Raw genomic sequence first — 19,697 nt, 5'->3', positions numbered from 1 at the left:
TGTTTGTTACACTAACTGACCGTCTAGCTGCCAGGCCAAGCAGACTGGTGGAGCTGTTTGTTACACTAACTGACCGTCTAGCTGCCAGGCCAAGCAGACTGGTGGAGCTGTTTGTTACACTAACTGACCGTCTAGCTGCCAGGCCAAGCAGACTGGTGGAGCTGTTTGTTACACTAACTGACCGTCTAGCTGCCAGGCCAAGCAGACTGGTGGAGCTGTTTGTTACACTAACTGACCGTCTAGCTGCCAGGCCAAGCAGACTGGTGGAGCTGTTTGTTACACTAACTGAGCAGACTGGTCTAGCTGCCAGGCCAAGCAGACTGGTGGAGCTGTTTGTTACACTAACTGACCGTCTAGCTGCCAGGCCAAGCAGACAGGTGGAGCTGTTTGTTACACTTACAGCTGCCAGGCCAAGCAGACAGGTGGAGCTGTTTGTTACACTAACTGACCGTCTAGCTGCCAGGCCAAGCAGACTGGTGGAGCTGTTTGTTACACTAACTGACCGTCTAGCTGCCAGGCCAAGCAGACTGGTGGAGCTGTTTGTTACACTAACTGACCGTCTAGCTGCCAGGCCAAGCAGACTGGTGGAGCTGTTTGTTACACTAACTGACCGTCTAGCTGCCAGGCCAAGCAGACTGGTGGAGCTGTTTGTTACACTAACTGACCGTCTAGCTGCCAGGCCAAGCAGACTGGTGGAGCTGTTTGTTACACTAACTGACCGTCTAGCTGCCAGGCCAAGCAGACTGGAGCTGCCAGGCCAAGCAGACTGGTGGAGCTGTTTGTTACACTAACTGACCGTCTAGCTGCCAGGCCAAGCAGACTGGTGGAGCTGTTTGTTACACTAACTGACCGTCTAGCTGCCAGGCCAAGCAGACTGGTGGAGCTGTTTGTTACACTAACTGACCGTCTAGCTGCCAGGCCAAGCAGACTGGTGGAGCTGTTTGTTACACTAACTGACCATCTAGCTGCCAGGCCAAGCAGACTGGTGGAGCTGTTTGTTACACTAACTGACCGTCTAGCTGCCAGGCCAAGCAGACTGGTGGAGCTGTTTGTTACACTAACTGACCATCTAGCTGCCAGGTTAACCTGACAGGTGGAGCTGTTTGTTACACTAACTGACCGTCTAGCTGCCAGGCCAAGCAGACTGGTGGAGCTGTTTATTACACTAACTGACCGTCTAGCTGCCAGGCCAAGCAGACTGGTGGAGCTGTTTGTTACACTAACTGACCGTCTAGCTGCCAGGTTAACTCTGACAGGTGGAGCTGTTTGTTACACTAACTGACCGTCTAGCTGCCAGGCCAAGCAGACTGGTGGAGCTGTTTATTACACTAACTGATCGTCTAGCTGCCAGGCCAAGCAGACTGGTGGAGCTGTTTGTTACACTAACTGACCGTCTAGCTGCCAGGCCAAGCAGACTGGTGGAGCTGTTTGTTACACTAACTGACCGTCTAGCTGCCAGGCCAAGCAGACTGGTGGAGCTGTTTGTTACACTAACTGACCGTCTAGCTGCCAGGCCAAGCAGACAGGTGGAGCTGTTTGTTACACTAACTGACCGTCTAGCTGCCAGGCCAAGCAGACTGGTGGAGCTGTTTGTTACACTAACTGACCGTCTAGCTGCCAGGCCAAGCAGACTGGTGGAGCTGTTTGTTACACTAACTGACCATCTAGCTGCCAGGCCAAGCAGACAGGTGGAGCTGTTTGTTACACTAACTGACCATCTAGCTGCCAGGCCAAGCAGACTGGTGGAGCTGTTTGTTACACTAACTGACCATCTAGCTGCCAGGCCAAGCAGACAGGTGGAGCTGTTTGTTACACTAACTGACCATCTAGCTGCCAGGCCAAGCAGACTGGTGGAGCTGTTTGTTACACTAACTGACCGTCTAGCTGCCAGGCCAAGCAGACAGGTGGAGCTGTTTGTTACACTAACTGACCGTCTAGCTGCCAGGCCAAGCAGACAGGTGGAGCTGTTTGTTACACTAACTGACCGTCTAGCTGCCAGGCCAAGCAGACAGGTGGAGCTGTTTGTTACACTAACTGACCGTCTAGCTGCCAGGCCAAGCAGACAGGTGGAGCTGTTTGTTACACTAACTGACCGTCTAGCTGCCAGGCCAAGCAGACTGGTGGAGCTGTTTGTTACACTAACTGACCGTCTAGCTGCCAGGCCAAGCAGACTGGTGGAGCTGTTTGTTACACTAACTGACCGTCTAGCTGCCAGGCCAAGCAGACTGGTGGAGCTGTTTGTTACACTAACTGACCGTCTAGCTGCCAGGCCAAGCAGACTGGTGGAGCTGTTTGTTACACTAACTGACCGTCTAGCTGCCAGGCCAAGCAGACTGGTGGAGCTGTTTGTTACACTAACTGACCGTCTAGCTGCCAGGCCAAGCAGACTGGTGGAGCTGTTTGTTACACTAACTGACCGTCTAGCTGCCAGGCCAAGCAGACTGGTGGAGCTGTTTGTTACACTAACTGACCGTCTAGCTGCCAGGCCAAGCAGACTGGTGGAGCTGTTTGTTACACTAACTGACCGTCTAGCTGCCAGGCCAAGCAGACTGGTGGAGCTGTTTGTTACACTAACTGACCGTCTAGCTGCCAGGCCAAGCAGACTGGTGGAGCTGTTTGTTACACTAACTGACCGTCTAGCTGCCAGGCCAAGCAGACTGGTGGAGCTGTTTGTTACACTAACTGACCGTCTAGCTGCCAGGCCAAGCAGACTGGTGGAGCTGTTTGTTACACTAACTGACCGTCTAGCTGCCAGGCCAAGCAGACTGGTGGAGCTGTTTGTTACACTAACTGACCGTCTAGCTGCCAGGCCAAGCAGACTGGTGGAGCTGTTTGTTACACTAACTGACCGTCTAGCTGCCAGGCCAAGCAGACTGGTGGAGCTGTTTGTTACACTAACTGACCATCTAGCTGCCAGGTTAACTCTGACAGGTGGAGCTGTTTGTTACACTAACTGACCGTCTAGCTGCCAGGCCAAGCAGACTGGTGGAGCTGTTTATTACACTAACTGACCGTCTAGCTGCCAGGCCAAGCAGACTGGTGGAGCTGTTTGTTACACTAACTGACCGTCTAGCTGCCAGGCCAAGCAGACTGGTGGAGCTGTTTGTTACACTAACTGACCGTCTAGCTGCCAGGTTAACTCTGACAGGTGGAGCTGTTTGTTACACTAACTGACCGTCTAGCTGCCAGGCCAAGCAGACTGGTGGAGCTGTTTATTACACTAACTGATCGTCTAGCTGCCAGGCCAAGCAGACTGGTGGAGCTGTTTGTTACACTAACTGACCGTCTAGCTGCCAGGCCAAGCAGACTGGTGGAGCTGTTTGTTACACTAACTGACCGTCTAGCTGCCAGGCCAAGCAGACTGGTGGAGCTGTTTGTTACACTAACTGACCGTCTAGCTGCCAGGCCAAGCAGACAGGTGGAGCTGTTTGTTACACTAACTGACCGTCTAGCTGCCAGGCCAAGCAGACTGGTGGAGCTGTTTGTTACACTAACTGACCGTCTAGCTGCCAGGCCAAGCAGACTGGTGGAGCTGTTTGTTACACTAACTGACCATCTAGCTGCCAGGCCAAGCAGACAGGTGGAGCTGTTTGTTACACTAACTGACCATCTAGCTGCCAGGCCAAGCAGACTGGTGGAGCTGTTTGTTACACTAACTGACCATCTAGCTGCCAGGCCAAGCAGACAGGTGGAGCTGTTTGTTACACTAACTGACCATCTAGCTGCCAGGCCAAGCAGACTGGTGGAGCTGTTTGTTACACTAACTGACCGTCTAGCTGCCAGGCCAAGCAGACTGGTGGAGCTGTTTGTTACACTAACTGACCGTCTAGCTGCCAGGCCAAGCAGACTGGTGGAGCTGTTTGTTACACTAACTGACCATCTAGCTGCCAGGTTAAGCTGACAGGTGGAGCTGTTTGTTACACTAACTGACCGTCTAGCTGCCAGGCCAAGCAGACTGGTGGAGCTGTTTGTTACACTAACTGACCGTCTAGCTGCCAGGCCAAGCAGACTGGTGGAGCTGTTTGTTACACTAACTGACCGTCTAGCTGCCAGGCCAAGCAGACTGGTGGAGCTGTTTGTTACACTAACTGACCGTCTAGCTGCCAGGCCAAGCAGACTGGTGGAGCTGTTTGTTACACTAACTGACCGTCTAGCTGCCAGGCCAAGCAGACTGGTGGAGCTGTTTGTTACACTAACTGACCGTCTAGCTGCCAGGCCAAGCAGACTGGTGGAGCTGTTTGTTACACTAACTGACCGTCTAGCTGCCAGGCCAAGCAGACAGGTGGAGCTGTTTGTTACACTAACTGACCGTCTAGCTGCCAGGCCAAGCAGACTGGTGGAGCTGTTTGTTACACTAACTGACCGTCTAGCTGCCAGGCCAAGCAGACTGGTGGAGCTGTTTGTTACACTAACTGACCATCTAGCTGCCAGGCCAAGCAGACAGGTGGAGCTGTTTGTTACACTAACTGACCATCTAGCTGCCAGGCCAAGCAGACTGGTGGAGCTGTTTGTTACACTAACTGACCATCTAGCTGCCAGGCCAAGCAGACAGGTGGAGCTGTTTGTTACACTAACTGACCATCTAGCTGCCAGGCCAAGCAGACTGGTGGAGCTGTTTGTTACACTAACTGACCATCTAGCTGCCAGGCCAAGCAGACTGGTGGAGCTGTTTGTTACACTAACTGACCATCTAGCTGCCAGGTTAAGCAGACTGGTGGAGCTGTTTGTTACACTAACTGACCGTCTAGCTGCCAGGCCAAGCAGACTGGTGGAGCTGTTTGTTACACTAACTGACCATCTAGCTGCCAGGCCAAGCAGACTGGTGGAGCTGTTTGTTACACTAACTGACCATCTAGCTGCCAGGCCAAGCAGACTGGTGGAGCTGTTTGTTACACTAACTGACCATCTAGCTGCCAGGCCAAGCAGACTGGTGGAGCTGTTTGTTACACTAACTGACCGTCTAGCTGCCAGGCCAAGCAGACTGGTGGAGCTGTTTGTTACACTAACTGACCGTCTAGCTGCCAGGCCAAGCAGACTGGTGGAGCTGTTTGTTACACTAACTGACCGTCTAGCTGCCAGGCCAAGCAGACAGGTGGAGCTGTTTGTTACACTAACTGACCGTCTAGCTGCCAGGCCAAGCAGACTGGTGGAGCTGTTTGTTACACTAACTGACCGTCTAGCTGCCAGGCCAAGCAGACTGGTGGAGCTGTTTGTTACACTAACTGACCGTCTAGCTGCCAGGCCAAGCAGACTGGTGGAGCTGTTTGTTACACTAACTGACCGTCTAGCTGCCAGGCCAAGCAGACAGGTGGAGCTGTTTGTTACACTAACTGACCGTCTAGCTGCCAGGCCAAGCAGACTGGTGGAGCTGTTTGTTACACTAACTGACCGTCTAGCTGCCAGGCCAAGCAGACTGGTGGAGCTGTTTGTTACACTAACTGACCGTCTAGCTGCCAGGCCAAGCAGACTGGTGGAGCTGTTTGTTACACTAACTGACCGTCTAGCTGCCAGGCCAAGCAGACAGGTGGAGCTGTTTGTTACACTAACTGACCGTCTAGCTGCCAGGCCAAGCAGATAGGTGGAGCTGTTTGTTACACTAACTGACCGTCTAGCTGCCAGGCCAAGCAGACAGGTGGAGCTGTTTGTTACACTAACTGACCGTCTAGCTGCCAGGCCAAGCAGACTGGTGGAGCTGTTTGTTACACTAACTGACCGTCTAGCTGCCAGGCCAAGCAGACTGGTGGAGCTGTTTGTTACACTAACTGACCGTCTAGCTGCCAGGCCAAGCAGACTGGTGGAGCTGTTTGTTACACTAACTGACCGTCTAGCTGCCAGGCCAAGCAGACTGGTGGAGCTGTTTGTTACACTAACTGACCGTCTAGCTGCCAGGCCAAGCAGACTGGTGGAGCTGTTTGTTACACTAACTGACCGTCTAGCTGCCAGGCCAAGCAGACTGGTGGAGCTGTTTGTTACACTAACTGACCGTCTAGCTGCCAGGCCAAGCAGACTGGTGGAGCTGTTTGTTACACTAACTGACCGTCTAGCTGCCAGGCCAAGCAGACAGGTGGAGCTGTTTGTTACACTAACTGACCGTCTAGCTGCCAGGCCAAGCAGACTGGTGGAGCTGTTTGTTACACTAACTGACCGTCTAGCTGCCAGGCCAAGCAGACTGGTGGAGCTGTTTGTTACACTAACTGACCGTCTAGCTGCCAGGCCAAGCAGACTGGTGGAGCTGTTTGTTACACTAACTGACCGTCTAGCTGCCAGGCCAAGCAGACTGGTGGAGCTGTTTGTTACACTAACTGACCGTCTAGCTGCCAGGCCAAGCAGACTGGTGGAGCTGTTTGTTACACTAACTGACCGTCTAGCTGCCAGGCCAAGCAGACTGGTGGAGCTGTTTGTTACACTAACTGACCGTCTAGCTGCCAGGCCAAGCAGACTGGTGGAGCTGTTTGTTACACTAACTGACCGTCTAGCTGCCAGGCCAAGCAGACTGGTGGAGCTGTTTGTTACACTAACTGACCGTCTAGCTGCCAGGCCAAGCAGACTGGTGGAGCTGTTTGTTACACTAACTGACCGTCTAGCTGCCAGGCCAAGCAGACTGGTGGAGCTGTTTGTTACACTAACTGACCGTCTAGCTGCCAGGCCAAGCAGACTGGTGGAGCTGTTTGTTACACTAACTGACCGTCTAGCTGCCAGGCCAAGCAGACTGGTGGAGCTGTTTGTTACACTAACTGACCGTCTAGCTGCCAGGCCAAACAGACAGGTGGAGCTGTTTGTTACACTAACTGACCGTCTAGCTGCCAGGCCAAGCAGACAGGTGGAGCTGTTTGTTACACTAACTGACCGTCTAGCTGCCAGGCCAAGCAGACTGGTGGAGCTGTTTGTTACACTAACTGACCGTCTAGCTGCCAGGCCAAGCAGACTGGTGGAGCTGTTTGTTACACTAACTGACCGTCTAGCTGCCAGGCCAAGCAGACTGGTGGAGCTGTTTGTTACACTAACTGACCGTCTAGCTGCCAGGCCAAGCAGATAGGTGGAGCTGTTTGTTACACTAACTGACCGTCTAGCTGCCAGGCCAAGCAGACAGGTGGAGCTGTTTGTTACACTAACTGACCGTCTAGCTGCCAGGCCAAGCAGACTGGTGGAGCTGTTTGTTACACTAACTGACCGTCTAGCTGCCAGGCCAAGCAGACAGGTGGAGCTGTTTGTTACACTAACTGACCGTCTAGCTGCCAGGCCAAGCAGACTGGTGGAGCTGTTTGTTACACTAACTGACCGTCTAGCTGCCAGGCCAAGCAGACTGGTGGAGCTGTTTGTTACACTAACTGACCGTCTAGCTGCCAGGCCAAGCAGACTGGTGGAGCTGTTTGTTACACTAACTGACCGTCTAGCTGCCAGGCCAAGCAGACTGGTGGAGCTGTTTGTTACACTAACTGACCGTCTAGCTGCCAGGCCAAGCAGACTGGTGGAGCTGTTTGTTACACTAACTGACCGTCTAGCTGCCAGGCCAAGCAGACTGGTGGAGCTGTTTGTTACACTAACTGACCGTCTAGCTGCCAGGCCAAGCAGACTGGTGGAGCTGTTTGTTACACTAACTGACCGTCTAGCTGCCAGGCCAAGCAGACTGGTGGAGCTGTTTGTTACACTAACTGACCGTCTAGCTGCCAGGCCAAGCAGACAGGTGGAGCTGTTTGTTACACTAACTGACCGTCTAGCTGCCAGGCCAAGCAGACAGGTGGAGCTGTTTGTTACACTAACTGACCGTCTAGCTGCCAGGAAAAGCAGATAGGTGGAGCTGTTTGTTACACTAACTGACCGTCTAGCTGCCAGGCCAAGCAGACAGGTGGAGCTGTTTGTTACACTAACTGACCGTCTAGCTGCCAGGCCAAGCAGACTGGTGGAGCTGTTTGTTACACTAACTGACCGTCTAGCTGCCAGGCCAAGCAGACAGGTGGAGCTGTTTGTTACACTAACTGACCGTCTAGCTGCCAGGCCAAGCAGACTGGTGGAGCTGTTTGTTACACTAACTGACCGTCTAGCTGCCAGGCCAAGCAGACTGGTGGAGCTGTTTGTTACACTAACTGACCGTCTAGCTGCCAGGCCAAGCAGACTGGTGGAGCTGTTTGTTACACTAACTGACCGTCTAGCTGCCAGGCCAAGCAGACTGGTGGAGCTGTTTGTTACACTAACTGACCGTCTAGCTGCCAGGCCAAGCAGACTGGTGGAGCTGTTTGTTACACTAACTGACCGTCTAGCTGCCAGGCCAAGCAGACTGGTGGAGCTGTTTGTTACACTAACTGACCGTCTAGCTGCCAGGCCAAGCAGACAGGTGGAGCTGTTTGTTACACTAACTGACCGTCTAGCTGCCAGGCCAAGCAGACAGGTGGAGCTGTTTGTTACACTAACTGACCATCTAGCTGCCAGGCCAAGCAGACTGGTGGACATTTTTCCAGGTGTATTTCTCTATCTGTCTTTTCTTCCTCTAGCTGACAGCAGAGTACACAGACACACAACAGGATGAGACGTGATTGGGGTGGGAGAAAATATGAGCGGCTCAATTTGACGGGTCAGTACTTCTTAGCCAATGCAATATAGTTAGAGTTGTCTCAGTGTGGTGCCATTTTGGTTCAATGCGTTCGGTGAGTCCATGGTCCATGAGGCCATGTAGCCTGTATATAATATTGTGTGTGTATTTACAAGTGAAGCAAACTCTCTTATTAAACGGATTCAATTCTTCAAATGTCTGCTGATCATGTTCATCACGCCTCAAAAGGCCAGTTAATGTTTCAATGTCCAAACACTAATTATTGCCATCTGGATTATGAGAAATGCTGAATCAATAAACACATCAAAAGCAAATTGTGTGAATGTGTGGGCATTGGCATTGAGATGATCAGAGGTGTTATTACCTCAGAGAAATAATAATGATTCTACAGTCAAGGTAAGACTGTAAGCCTAGTTTAAGCACATCTCTGGCCTCCTCGTGTGTATGGCTTACAGGGGCTGTGTGGGCCATGCTATTAACTACACAGGTTTGATCCCGTTAAAACAGGGGATTCAAAAGGTCTTCATAATGTGGAGAGAGTAAGGAGAGGATAATCAGAACACAATATAGACCTGTCAGACTTTATCCCACCAACCCCTCCTCTCTCCTCCTCTATTCTCCTCTTCTCGCCTCTATTCTCCTCTCCTCGCCTCTATTCTCCTCTCCTCTCACCCTTATCCTCCACTCCTCTGTCTCCTCTGTCTCTCCTCTCTGCTCTCCTCCCCTCCTATCCCTCTCCCCCCTCCTCTCCTCCTCATATGCTCATGTTTGCTGAATAAAACCCTTATCTCCACTGGATAACATTTTCATTTGACCCCAGACAGTCAGACAGACCTCCCTCCCCTTCCACCCCTCCCTTCCGCTTCCACCCCTCCCTTCCCCTTCCACCCCTCCCTTCCCCTTCCACCCCTCCCTTCCCCTTCCACCCCTCCCCAATCCCCTTCCACCCCTCCCTTCCCCTTCTCCATCCTCCCCCAATCCCCTTCCACCCCTCCCTTCCCCTTCCACCCCTCCCTTCCCCTTCCACCCCTCCCTTCCCCTTCTCCATCCTCCCCCCTATCCTTCTCGGCTCCACCTGCAACCTGCTACAGGGCACACAGATCCCCTGCTGCCAGGCCAACAGGGTTGCAGGTGTACCTCCATCGATACCCAAGCTGGCGACAGGCCATCCCACTACTGGGTCTCTCCCCTTTTTTCCTTTTTCCCCCTCTACCCCTCTCTCTTTGTGTCTGTGTGTTCAAGGGGTGTACTGGATGGATGCAGGGGGCAGAGAGGGCTGGGGTTTTGGGGGGGAATCTTACAAATGTGAGGAGAGCAGACAGCCCCAATTTTCTCTTTGGCAAAACAGACAATCAATAAAATGTTTTTATACAGTATCTCTCTCTCCCCGGCGATCTGTCCTCTTAGGTTGCTTTGTGTAAGATTCCCTGCCTGGGGCATACTCCCTACACACACAGATTCACACAGACATACAAAGACACACAGACAGACGCACACGCACCCACACACTTATCCCCGACAGCCCTCTGCAAAACAAACCGAACCGCGTTGTCTCTGTCTTCACACCTGACTCCACTGACCTACACCTCTCTCTCTCTATATGTCTCTCTTTCTTCATCCCTCTCTCTCTCTATATGTCTCTCTTTCTTCATCCCCTCTCTCTCTATATATGTCTCTCTCTATATGTTTCTCTTTCTTCATCCCCCTCTTTCTCTCTATATGTCTCTCTTTCTTCATCCCTCTCTTTCTCTCTATATGTCTCTTTCTTCATCCCTCTCTTTCTCTCTATATGTCTCTCTTTCTTCATCCCTCTCTCTCTCTCTCTCTATATATGTCTCTCTTTCTTCATCCCTCTCTCTCTCTCTCTCTATATGTCTCTCTTTCTTCATCCCTCTCTCTCTCTCTCTATATGTATCTCTTTCTTCATCCCACTCTCTCTCTATATATGTCTCTCTTTCTTCATCCCTCACTTTCTCTATATATGTCTCTCTTTCTTCATCCCCCTCTCTCTATATATATGTCTCTCTTTCTTCATCCCTCTCTCTCTCTCTATATGTCTCTCTTTCTTCATCCCTCTCTTTCTCTCTATATGTCTCTCTTTCTTCATCTCTCTCTCTCTCTCTATGTCTCTCTTTCTTCATCCCTCACTTTCTCTCTATATGTATCTCTTTCTTCATCCCTCTCTCTCTCTATATATGTCTCTCTTTCTTCATCCCCCTCTCTCTCTATATATGTATCTCTTTCTTCATCCCTCTCTCTCTCTATATATGTATCTCTTTCTTCATCCCTCTCTCTCTATATATATGTCTCTCTTTCTTCATCCCTCTCTTTCTCTCTATATGTCTCTCTTTCTTCATCCCTCTCTCTCTCTCGATATGTCTCTCTTTCTTCATCCCTCTCTCTCTCTCTATATGTCTCTCTTTCTTCATCCCTCTCTCTCTCTCTATATGTCTCTCTTTCTTCATCCCTCTCTCTCTCTCTCTCTATATATATGTCTCTCTTTCTTCATCCCTCTCTCTCTCTCTCTATATGTCTCTCTTTCTTCATCCCTCTCTCTCTATATATATGTCTCTCTTTCTTCATCCCTCTCTCTCTCTATATATGTCTCTCTTTCTTCATCCCTCTCTTTCTCTCTATGTATCTCTTTCTTCATCCCTCTCTCTCTCTATATGTATCTCTTTCTTCATCCCTCTCTCTCTCTATATATTTCTCTCTTTCTTCATCCCTCTCTTTCTCTCTATATGTCTCTCTTTCTTCATCCCTCTCTCTCTCTCTATATGTCTCTCTTTCTTCATCCCTCTCTCTCTCTATATGTCTCTCTTTCTTCATCCCTCTCTTTCTCTCTATATGTCTCTCTTTCTTCATCCCTCTCTCTCTATATATATATATGTCTCTCTTTCTTCATCCCTCTCTTTCTCTCTATATGTCTCTCTTTCTTCATCCCTCTCTCTCTCTCTCTATATATGTCTCTCTTTCTTCATCCCCTCTCTCTCTCTCTCTCTCTCTATATATGTCTCTCTTTCTTCATCCCTCTCTTTCTCTCTACATGTCTCTCTTTCTTCATCCCTCTCTCTCTCTCTATATGTCTCTCTTTCTTCATCCCTCTCTCTCTATCTCTCTCTATATGTCTCTCTTTCTTCATCCCTCTCTCTCTCTCTATATGTATCTCTTTCTTCATCCCTCTCTCTCTCTATATGTCTCTCTTTCTTCATCCCTCTCTCTCTCTCTATATGTCTCTCTTTCTTCATCCCTCTCTCTCTCTCTATATGTCTCTCTTTCTTCATCCCTCTCTTTCTCTCTATATGTCTCTCTTTCTTCATCCCTCTCTTTCTCTCTATGTATCTCTTTCTTCATCCCCCTCTCTCTCTCTATATATGTATCTCTTTCTTCATCCCTCTCTCTCTCTCTATATGTCTCTCTTTCTTCGTCCCTCTCTTTCTCTCTATATGTCTCTCTTTCTTCATCCCTCTCTCTCTATATGTCTCTCTTTCTTCATCCCTCTCTTTCTCTCTATATGTATCTCTTTCTTCATCCCTCTCTTTCTCTCTATATGTCTCTCTTTCTTCATTACTCTCTTTCTCTCTATGTCTCTCATTCTTCATCCCTCTCTTTCTCTCTATATGTCTCTCTTTCTTCATTACTCTCTTTCGCTCTGTCTCTCTTTCTTCATCCCTCTCTTTCTCTCTATGTGTCTCTCTTTCTCTCTCCCATCCTCTCATCTCAGTAATTGTCTGCATTCATTATTAACTCATTTCAGAGGATGAATGAATATGAATTCCTCACATTAACACTCCACTTCAATTCTGCCGATGGGGGGAATTATAGAGGACAGAGGAGCCGATTATGGGATTCATGAGACCTCACACAGCCATAAAATATTGATGCAGTCAGGCCCTGAGTCCTGTTCAGAAATATATCTATCAATCTATCTGCCATCCCTATTAATCCCTAATCACTGGTTCCTTTAATAAGAACCTAGCGGAAGAATTGAATAGCTACCTGACCCAGAGTTAAAGAGGGCCACAGACCTCATGCTGATTAGATCAAGAGCCAAAGGTTACTGCTCAAGTACACAAGTACGCAAGTAAACAGTAAACACAGTCAATTGGTCAGTCAACAATGATTCAAGGTAAAAATCTGTCGTTCTGCCCTTGAACAAGGCAGTTAACCCACTGTTCCAAACCGGCATTGTAAATCAGAATTTGTTCTTCACTGACTTGCCTAGTTAAAAAAAATGAAAAAAAGGTGCAGTGTATAAAGTCAGGACATCTGCTGTCTCAGCCACTGCCTGTCACCAAGGGAGTACCCCAAGGCTCGATCCTAGGCCCCACACTCATCTCAATTTATATCAACAACATAGCTCAGGCAGTAGGAAGCTCTCTCATCCATTTATATGCAGAGCTTTCTTATTGTCCAACAAGCTTTCTCTACCCTTAACCTTGTTCTGAACACCTCCAAAACAAAGGTCATGTGGTTTGGTAAGAAGATTGCCCCTCTCCCCACCGGTGTGATTACTACCTCGGAGGGTTTAGAGCTTGAGGTAGTCACCTCATACACGTATTTTGGGAGTATGGCTAGACGGTACACTATCCATCTCTCAGCACATATCCAAGCTACAGGCTAAGGTTAAATCTAGACTTGGTTTCCTCTATCGTAATCACTCCTCGTTCACCCCAGCTGCCAAACTAACCCTGATTCAGATGACCATCCTACCCATGCTAGACCAAGGAGAGGTAATTTATAGATAAGCAGGTAAGGGTGCTCTCGAGCAGCTAGATCTTCTTTACCATCCGGACATCAGATTTGCCACCAATGCCTTTTATAGGACACATCACTGCACTCTATACTCCTCTGTAAACTGGTCACCTCACCTCTGGTCACCTATACCCAATGCTTATTTATAAAACCCTCTTAGGCCTCACTCCCCCCTATCTACTGCAGGCCTCATCCTCCACATACAACACCTGTTTTGCCAGTCACATTCTGTTAAAGGTCCCCAAAGCACACACATCCCTGGGTCGCTCCTCTTCTCAGTTTCCTGCAGTTAGTGACTGGAACGAGTTGAAAAAAGCACTCAAACTGGACGGTTTTATCTCCATCTCTTCATTCAAAGACTCAATCATGGAGACTCTTACTGACAGTTGTGGCTGCTTCGCATGATGTATTCTTGTCTCTACCTTCTTGCCCTTTGTGGAGTTGGCTGTGCCCAATAATGTTTGTACCATGTTTTGTGCTGCTACCATGTTGTGCTGCTGCCATGTTGTGTTGCTACCGTGTTGTTGTCATGTGTTGCTGCCATGATGTGTTGTTGTCTTATGTCTCTCTTTATGTAGTGTTGTGGTGCCTCTTGTCGTGATGTGTGTTTTAGCCTATATTTTTTATTTTCAATCACAGCCCCAAATCCCGGAAGGAGGCCTTTTGCCTTTTGGTAGGCCGTCATTGTAAATACGAATTTGTTCTTAACTGACTTGCCTAGTTAAATAAAGGTTAACTAAATGAAAAAGTGCTCAAAGTGAGACTATACGCACACACACAAACACACAGCTGACTCACCAGGAATATCCTTTCCAGCTGATCCTGGATGTCCTTCATCCCAGGGAAAGCTGCCACTCCTTGTATCATCTCGATGAAGATGCAGCCCACACCCCTGGGGAGACACAGACAGCATCCACATTAGAGACAGAAAGACAGCATCCCCATTAGAGACAGAAAGACAGCATCCCCATTAGAGACAGACAGACAGCATCCACATTAGAGACAGAAAGACAGCATCCCCATTAGAGACAGACAGACATCATCCACATTAGAGACAGAAAGACAGCATCCCCATTAGAGACAGACAGACAGCATCCCCATTAGAGACAGACAGACAGCATCCACATTAGAGACAGACAGACAGCATCCACATTAGAGACAGAAAGACAGCATCCCCATTAGAGACAGACAGACAGCATCCACATTAGAGACAGAAAGACAGCATCCCCATTAGAGACAGACAGACAGCATCCACATTAGAGACAGAAAGACAGCATCCCCATTAGAGCACACAGACAGCATCAACAGAGTTGGAGAGCTCCAGAGCCATCAGCAGTAAACATTTGAACCCCTCTATGAAGAATACTAGCCTCCTCAACTATAATTCATCATGATTTAATCTATAGTGTACTCAAATGGCTTTGTAGAAGAGCACAGTATATTTTGAAAGGCAAATGGTTCACTCTTGGGGAATATCTTCATTTCCATCTAAATCTATGGTGGATGTCTTGATTTCCTAGAGGATTCAGCTTCAGTAAAGTGTTTGTTCAGAAGACTAACTCTGTGTGGCATCTGAGGTGGCGATGGTTGGATAATGGGATGCCCAGTGGAGAGAGAAGGAGAGCGGGATGGAGAAAGAGAGGTGGCCAGTTATGGAGAGTGGTGTGTATGTGTGTGTAGGTTTAAACAGGTGTCAGAGCCCATTTGTCAGAGAACTATTGTTTCCTGACAGAATCACTTTCTGGCCCAGTGCACACTACTCACTCCCTCTTTTCCTCTATCTCTGCATGACCCAGCAACGGTTGAGCAGTCACACAGATAATACAGAAAGATGAATGAATAGAAATAGAGAGGGAGAGAGAGAGAGGGAGGGAGAAAGAGAGAGACAAGCACCAGCATCATTTTCATCCCCCTTTAACACACCGCACACCTTAATTCCTTTTTGAAAACTTCATCCGTCTCCATAGCGTACCTATAGACCAGGAAGAGCCCTATACATTTCTTAAAAGTTCAATGGATAGAAGTAGGTGCTGGATGGAACAATACATTTTCATCAGCAAACTGTTCAGATATTTCTTAGATCTTTATATAGAGACTGGTGTTTAATCAGATACAGAGGTTTGGCTTCGCAGGGAGAGGGATAAACCTGCTAATAACAGTGTGAAAACGACAGGGATTCAACCACTTCCTCTCACACCTCTCTCTGTCTGTCTGGCGGGGCTGTCTGTCATTGTCCACAGTGTCAGCTTGACTGACAGGTGCCTGGTGAAACGACAGGGATTCAACCACTTCCTCTCACACCTCTCTTTGTTTGTCTGTCTGGGCTGTCTGTCATTGTCCACAGTGTCAGCTTGACTGACAGGTGCCTGGTGAAACGACAGGCTCACTGAGGCGATATAACAGACATAAAAATAGACTAGAAGAAGAATCCCTGTTCTGTTCCACCCTATTCTTCCCTTTCCTCCTGTCTTCCAGATGATCTGATCCTTTAACCTTTTAGTGGTTTGACGGGTATGGGACAGACTGTAACCCAAACCAGTGACCCAGCACTGAGCACACTGCGGTCGATGTGAGCGCTGCCTGTTCATGGAACACTGCTTTCTAAGTGACGTTATAGGTCTTTCTATGTTGAGTGGCTCCAGTCTCGGTGGACTGGAAAGGTGCCCTAAGGATTTGCCCACCTGCTCTACTGCCAACCTAACCTCCTGCCTCTCCCTCTCTCCCACTATGCTTGAATTGCCCGCGGTGGGATGCAGCTCGGGTCCTTGGAAAGGGGCGTACTCGAGGACTGCCTGTCCAGATCGATGTGGTCACGGTTCAATTCACAGCCTGGACGGCAGTTCTGAAAGACCCCTGTCCATATACTGACTAAAGCTGCTGTCTGTCGCCATAGGAAGGCCTCTATCTGTCCATGTCCACAGTAAATTCCCCTGTCAGTCCATACTGAGCCTCAGACTCAGCCAGACCAGGTCTCCCAGCTTCTCATCAACCCCAGATAGAGACATGGCCAGGTCTCGACCTCTCCTCCCTATGGAACACATTCACACAGCTGTCTGTGGCTCTCTGTGGGGTTCACACCTCATCTGATCTAGAGGAGGAAGTATTCTCCCTGTTGTGGAGAGGGATGTGGCAAGAGGTAGGGGCTCAGGGGTTAAAAGTCTGTGGTACTACCCACCACATGTCCAGGCAGGTGGAGTAGTCTGTGGATCCCAGGAGGACATCAGGGGGGCGGTACCACAGGGTCACCACCTCATTGGAGTAGGTGTGGCTGGGGACTGACTTAGCCCGTGCCAGACCTGCAGGAGAGAACACACACACACACTGTAAGGAACAACTAGTGGGAACAGAAACATAATATGTTAACTGTATCATTGAATGCCCTCCACTGAGGCTCCATAAGATGAGAGAAAAGCTGGTGCAAAGCAGAGCAGGTCTTGCCTGAGGTGCTCTTTGACATGGACCCTGGGTACCAACAGGACCAGGGCTATCAGAATACCAATCAGACATACTCAAAGCTACAACAGACCATCTCCATACACTACATCTAACATCGAGGACACCGCTCCCTAAACTGATACAGTATTGTGTATGAACTGAGTGTGTGTGTGTGTGTGTGTGTGTGTGTGTGTGTGTGTGTGTGTGCATGCATACGCTGGCACTGCAGAGCCAGCTAGTTTTAATGAGTCTGGTGGCATTTAGCTAGCTGTCCTCCCAGGTGGTGAGACTGGTTCATTATAGCATTTAGCTTAAACAGCCAAGACTTCCTCCCCCTTTTGCCAGCCCCCTGTGTGTGTGTGTGTGTGTGTGTGTGTGTGTGTGTGTGTGTGTGTGTGTGTGTGTGTGTGTGTGTGTGTGTGTGTGTGTGTATGTGTGTGTGTGGGCAGGCTGATGCAGGGCAGGGAGTAGTTAACATGTCCCTATGCCAGAACAGACCCAGGCTTCCAGGAGAGAGGGAGGGTTGAGCCAGGCTTCCTCACAGTCTAACACTATAATTTACAGACTAATCTGACCTGTAAACAATAGGCTGTGTCACAGAGAGGAGAGACCAATATCCCAGACACACTGAGAGCCTATCATTTACACTGCAGGTGCTGTGAGGTGTGTGTGTGTGTAGAGGGGACTGGGAGGTTAACGCAGGGCAGGAGCAGGGAGAAGAGATCTAATCATCATAAAAAGGCCAGAATAATAGACTGAATGGGTAGTTACAGTATATGGGTTGTCTGGCTGTAGGTTCATCTGAATGATAGAGAGATGGAGAGAGAAAGACAGGGAGGGAAGGTAGAGGAAGGAGAGGGATGGAAAGAGAAAGACAGTGAGGGAAGGTAGAGGAAGGAGAGGGATGGAAAGAGAAAGACAAGGAGGGAAGGTAGAGGAAGGAGAGGGGTGGAAAGAGAAAGACAGGGAGGGAAGGTAAATGGAGGAGAGGGATGGAAAGAGAAAGACAGGGAGGGAAGGTAGAGAAAGGAGAGGGATGGAAAGAGAAAGACAGGGAGGGAAGGTAGAGGAAGGAGAGGGATGGAAAGAGAAAGACAGGGAGGGAAGGTAGAGGAAGGAGAGGGATGGAAAGAGTAAGACAGGGAGGGAAGGTAGATGGAGGAGAGGGATGGAAAGAGAAAGACAGGGAGGGAAGGTAGAGCAAGGAGAGAGATGGAAAGAGAAAGACAGGGAGGGAAGGTAGAGGAAGGAGAGAGATGGAAAGAGAAAGACAGGGAGGGAAGGTAGAGGAAGGAGAGAGATGGAGAGAGAAATGCAGGGAGGGAAGTTAGAGGGAGGAAGGGACGGAGGGAGAAAGGCAGGGAGGGAAGGTAGAGGAAGGAGAGAGATGGAGAGAGAAAGGCAAGGAGGGAAGTTAGAGGGAGGAAGGGACGGAGGGAGAAAGGCAGGGAGGGAAGGTAGAGGAAGGAGAGAGATGGAGAGAGAAAGGCAGGGAGGGAAGGTTGAGGAAGGAGAGAGATGGAGAGAGAAAGGCAGGGAAGGAAGGTAAGATGGAGGAGAGGGATGGAGGGAGAAAGGCAGGGAGGGAAGGTCGATTGAGGAAAGGGGTGTAGGGAGAAAGACAGGGAGGGAAGGTAAATTGAGGAAAGGGGTGGAGGGAGAAAGACAGGGAGGGAAGGTAAATGGAGGAGAGGGATGGAGAGAGAAAGAGAGGGAGTGATAGGAAATAGTGGGGGTGGGTACTGTATTTACACTCCAGGACCTAGATGATTGGATTCCCTCTCCTCCACTCCTCCAGTGTAGTCACCACGGTAACAGCACGAAACAGGCGGATGGACACATTGCTCTTTCTATAAAATGGTGACTGCCCGGTGGCCCTGACATTCTACATCAGAGCACACCTGAGAGACCTACTGCAGCGAGAGGCTCCATTTCAAAAGGCCTTCACACACATGCACCAACGCACACAACAACCTTCATTCCTTCAAACACTGACACTCCTGGCATTGAGACAACAGTTTCACACTATACAACCGGCGTGGCTCCTGGCTGGCCTTCCATTCCAGGTCGCCCCGGAATGAAGGTCACACACCCATGTATACGCAGGCACGCACGCACGCACGCACGCACGCACGCACACACACACACACACACACACACACACACACACACACACACACACACACACACACACACACACAGGTAGCCCTGGGTGTGAAGTTCAGTAGTGAATTATACATCACACTGTGTCCCCATGGCAACACCAGGGGTCAGAGAACAGAGGGCAGGAGAGGAGGAGGAAGAGAAGAGGGTGTTGAAGAAGAATACAGCCAGAGAGGAGACTGAAATAGACTCCATATCCCCCCTGGGACAAACAACTCAAGCCTTCTTTTGAAGTTCACTCTGAAGTCAAATGACTTTCAGATATCTCTGTGTAGCCGCCTCCTCCTCATCTTCCTCCTCCTCCCCACCTCCTCGGCTGCTGTGTCTAAAGCTACAATAAATCCATGGGGAGAAAGAAACAAGATATACCAAACAATTTTTTTTTTTTTTAAATAAACAGCATTCATCATTACAAAAAACACTGAAAAACAATCTTGCAGATGCTGCAAATGCACAATTTGTTTCCGTCATGAAATGTGTAGCCAGAATAGAAAACAGGGTAAATTAAATAATGTGTCACTCCTCTCCTGCATCACCCCAGTCTAATATATCATGATGAATGTCTGATTGTGTGATTTGTAATAATACCCCCTGCTCACATCTCAAATATATATATAACAAAACTAGATATAAAATGGCTTTAAAATATTCTATAATGCTTTGGAAGTAATTTTGCATACTTGCACGGGTTTCTGGTGGCAATAACTGATTGTGTGCGCTTGGCAGGTCATTTATGTCTGGTCTGATAGAATCTGGGTAATGTGTGACGTGTGTGTGCGTGTTGGTGTGTGTGTGT

General features: G+C 49.2%; 1 protein-coding gene across 2 annotated transcripts in view; it reads right to left on the bottom strand.

Moving 5' to 3' along the window:
- LOC115102465 (cyclin-dependent kinase 14) overlaps window positions 1-19,697 on the bottom strand; it is a 273,353-nt gene that overhangs the window by 140,440 nt on the left and 113,216 nt on the right. For both annotated transcript variants that reach the window (XM_065008563.1, XM_065008569.1), the window contains 2 exons: window positions 16,479-16,599; window positions 14,102-14,195 (listed from right to left, as the gene is read on the bottom strand). In XM_065008563.1, coding sequence (XP_064864635.1) covers window positions 14,102-14,195; window positions 16,479-16,599 — 215 coding nt within the window. The remainder of the gene's footprint in view (window positions 1-14,101; window positions 14,196-16,478; window positions 16,600-19,697) is intronic.

Source organism: Oncorhynchus nerka, linkage group LG3 (assembly GCF_034236695.1).
Source record: "Oncorhynchus nerka isolate Pitt River linkage group LG3, Oner_Uvic_2.0, whole genome shotgun sequence".
NCBI classification, from domain to species: domain Eukaryota; kingdom Metazoa; phylum Chordata; class Actinopteri; order Salmoniformes; family Salmonidae; genus Oncorhynchus; species Oncorhynchus nerka.
The sequence above is the reverse complement of the archived record's forward strand: the minus strand, read 5'-3'. Positions and strand labels throughout refer to the sequence as shown.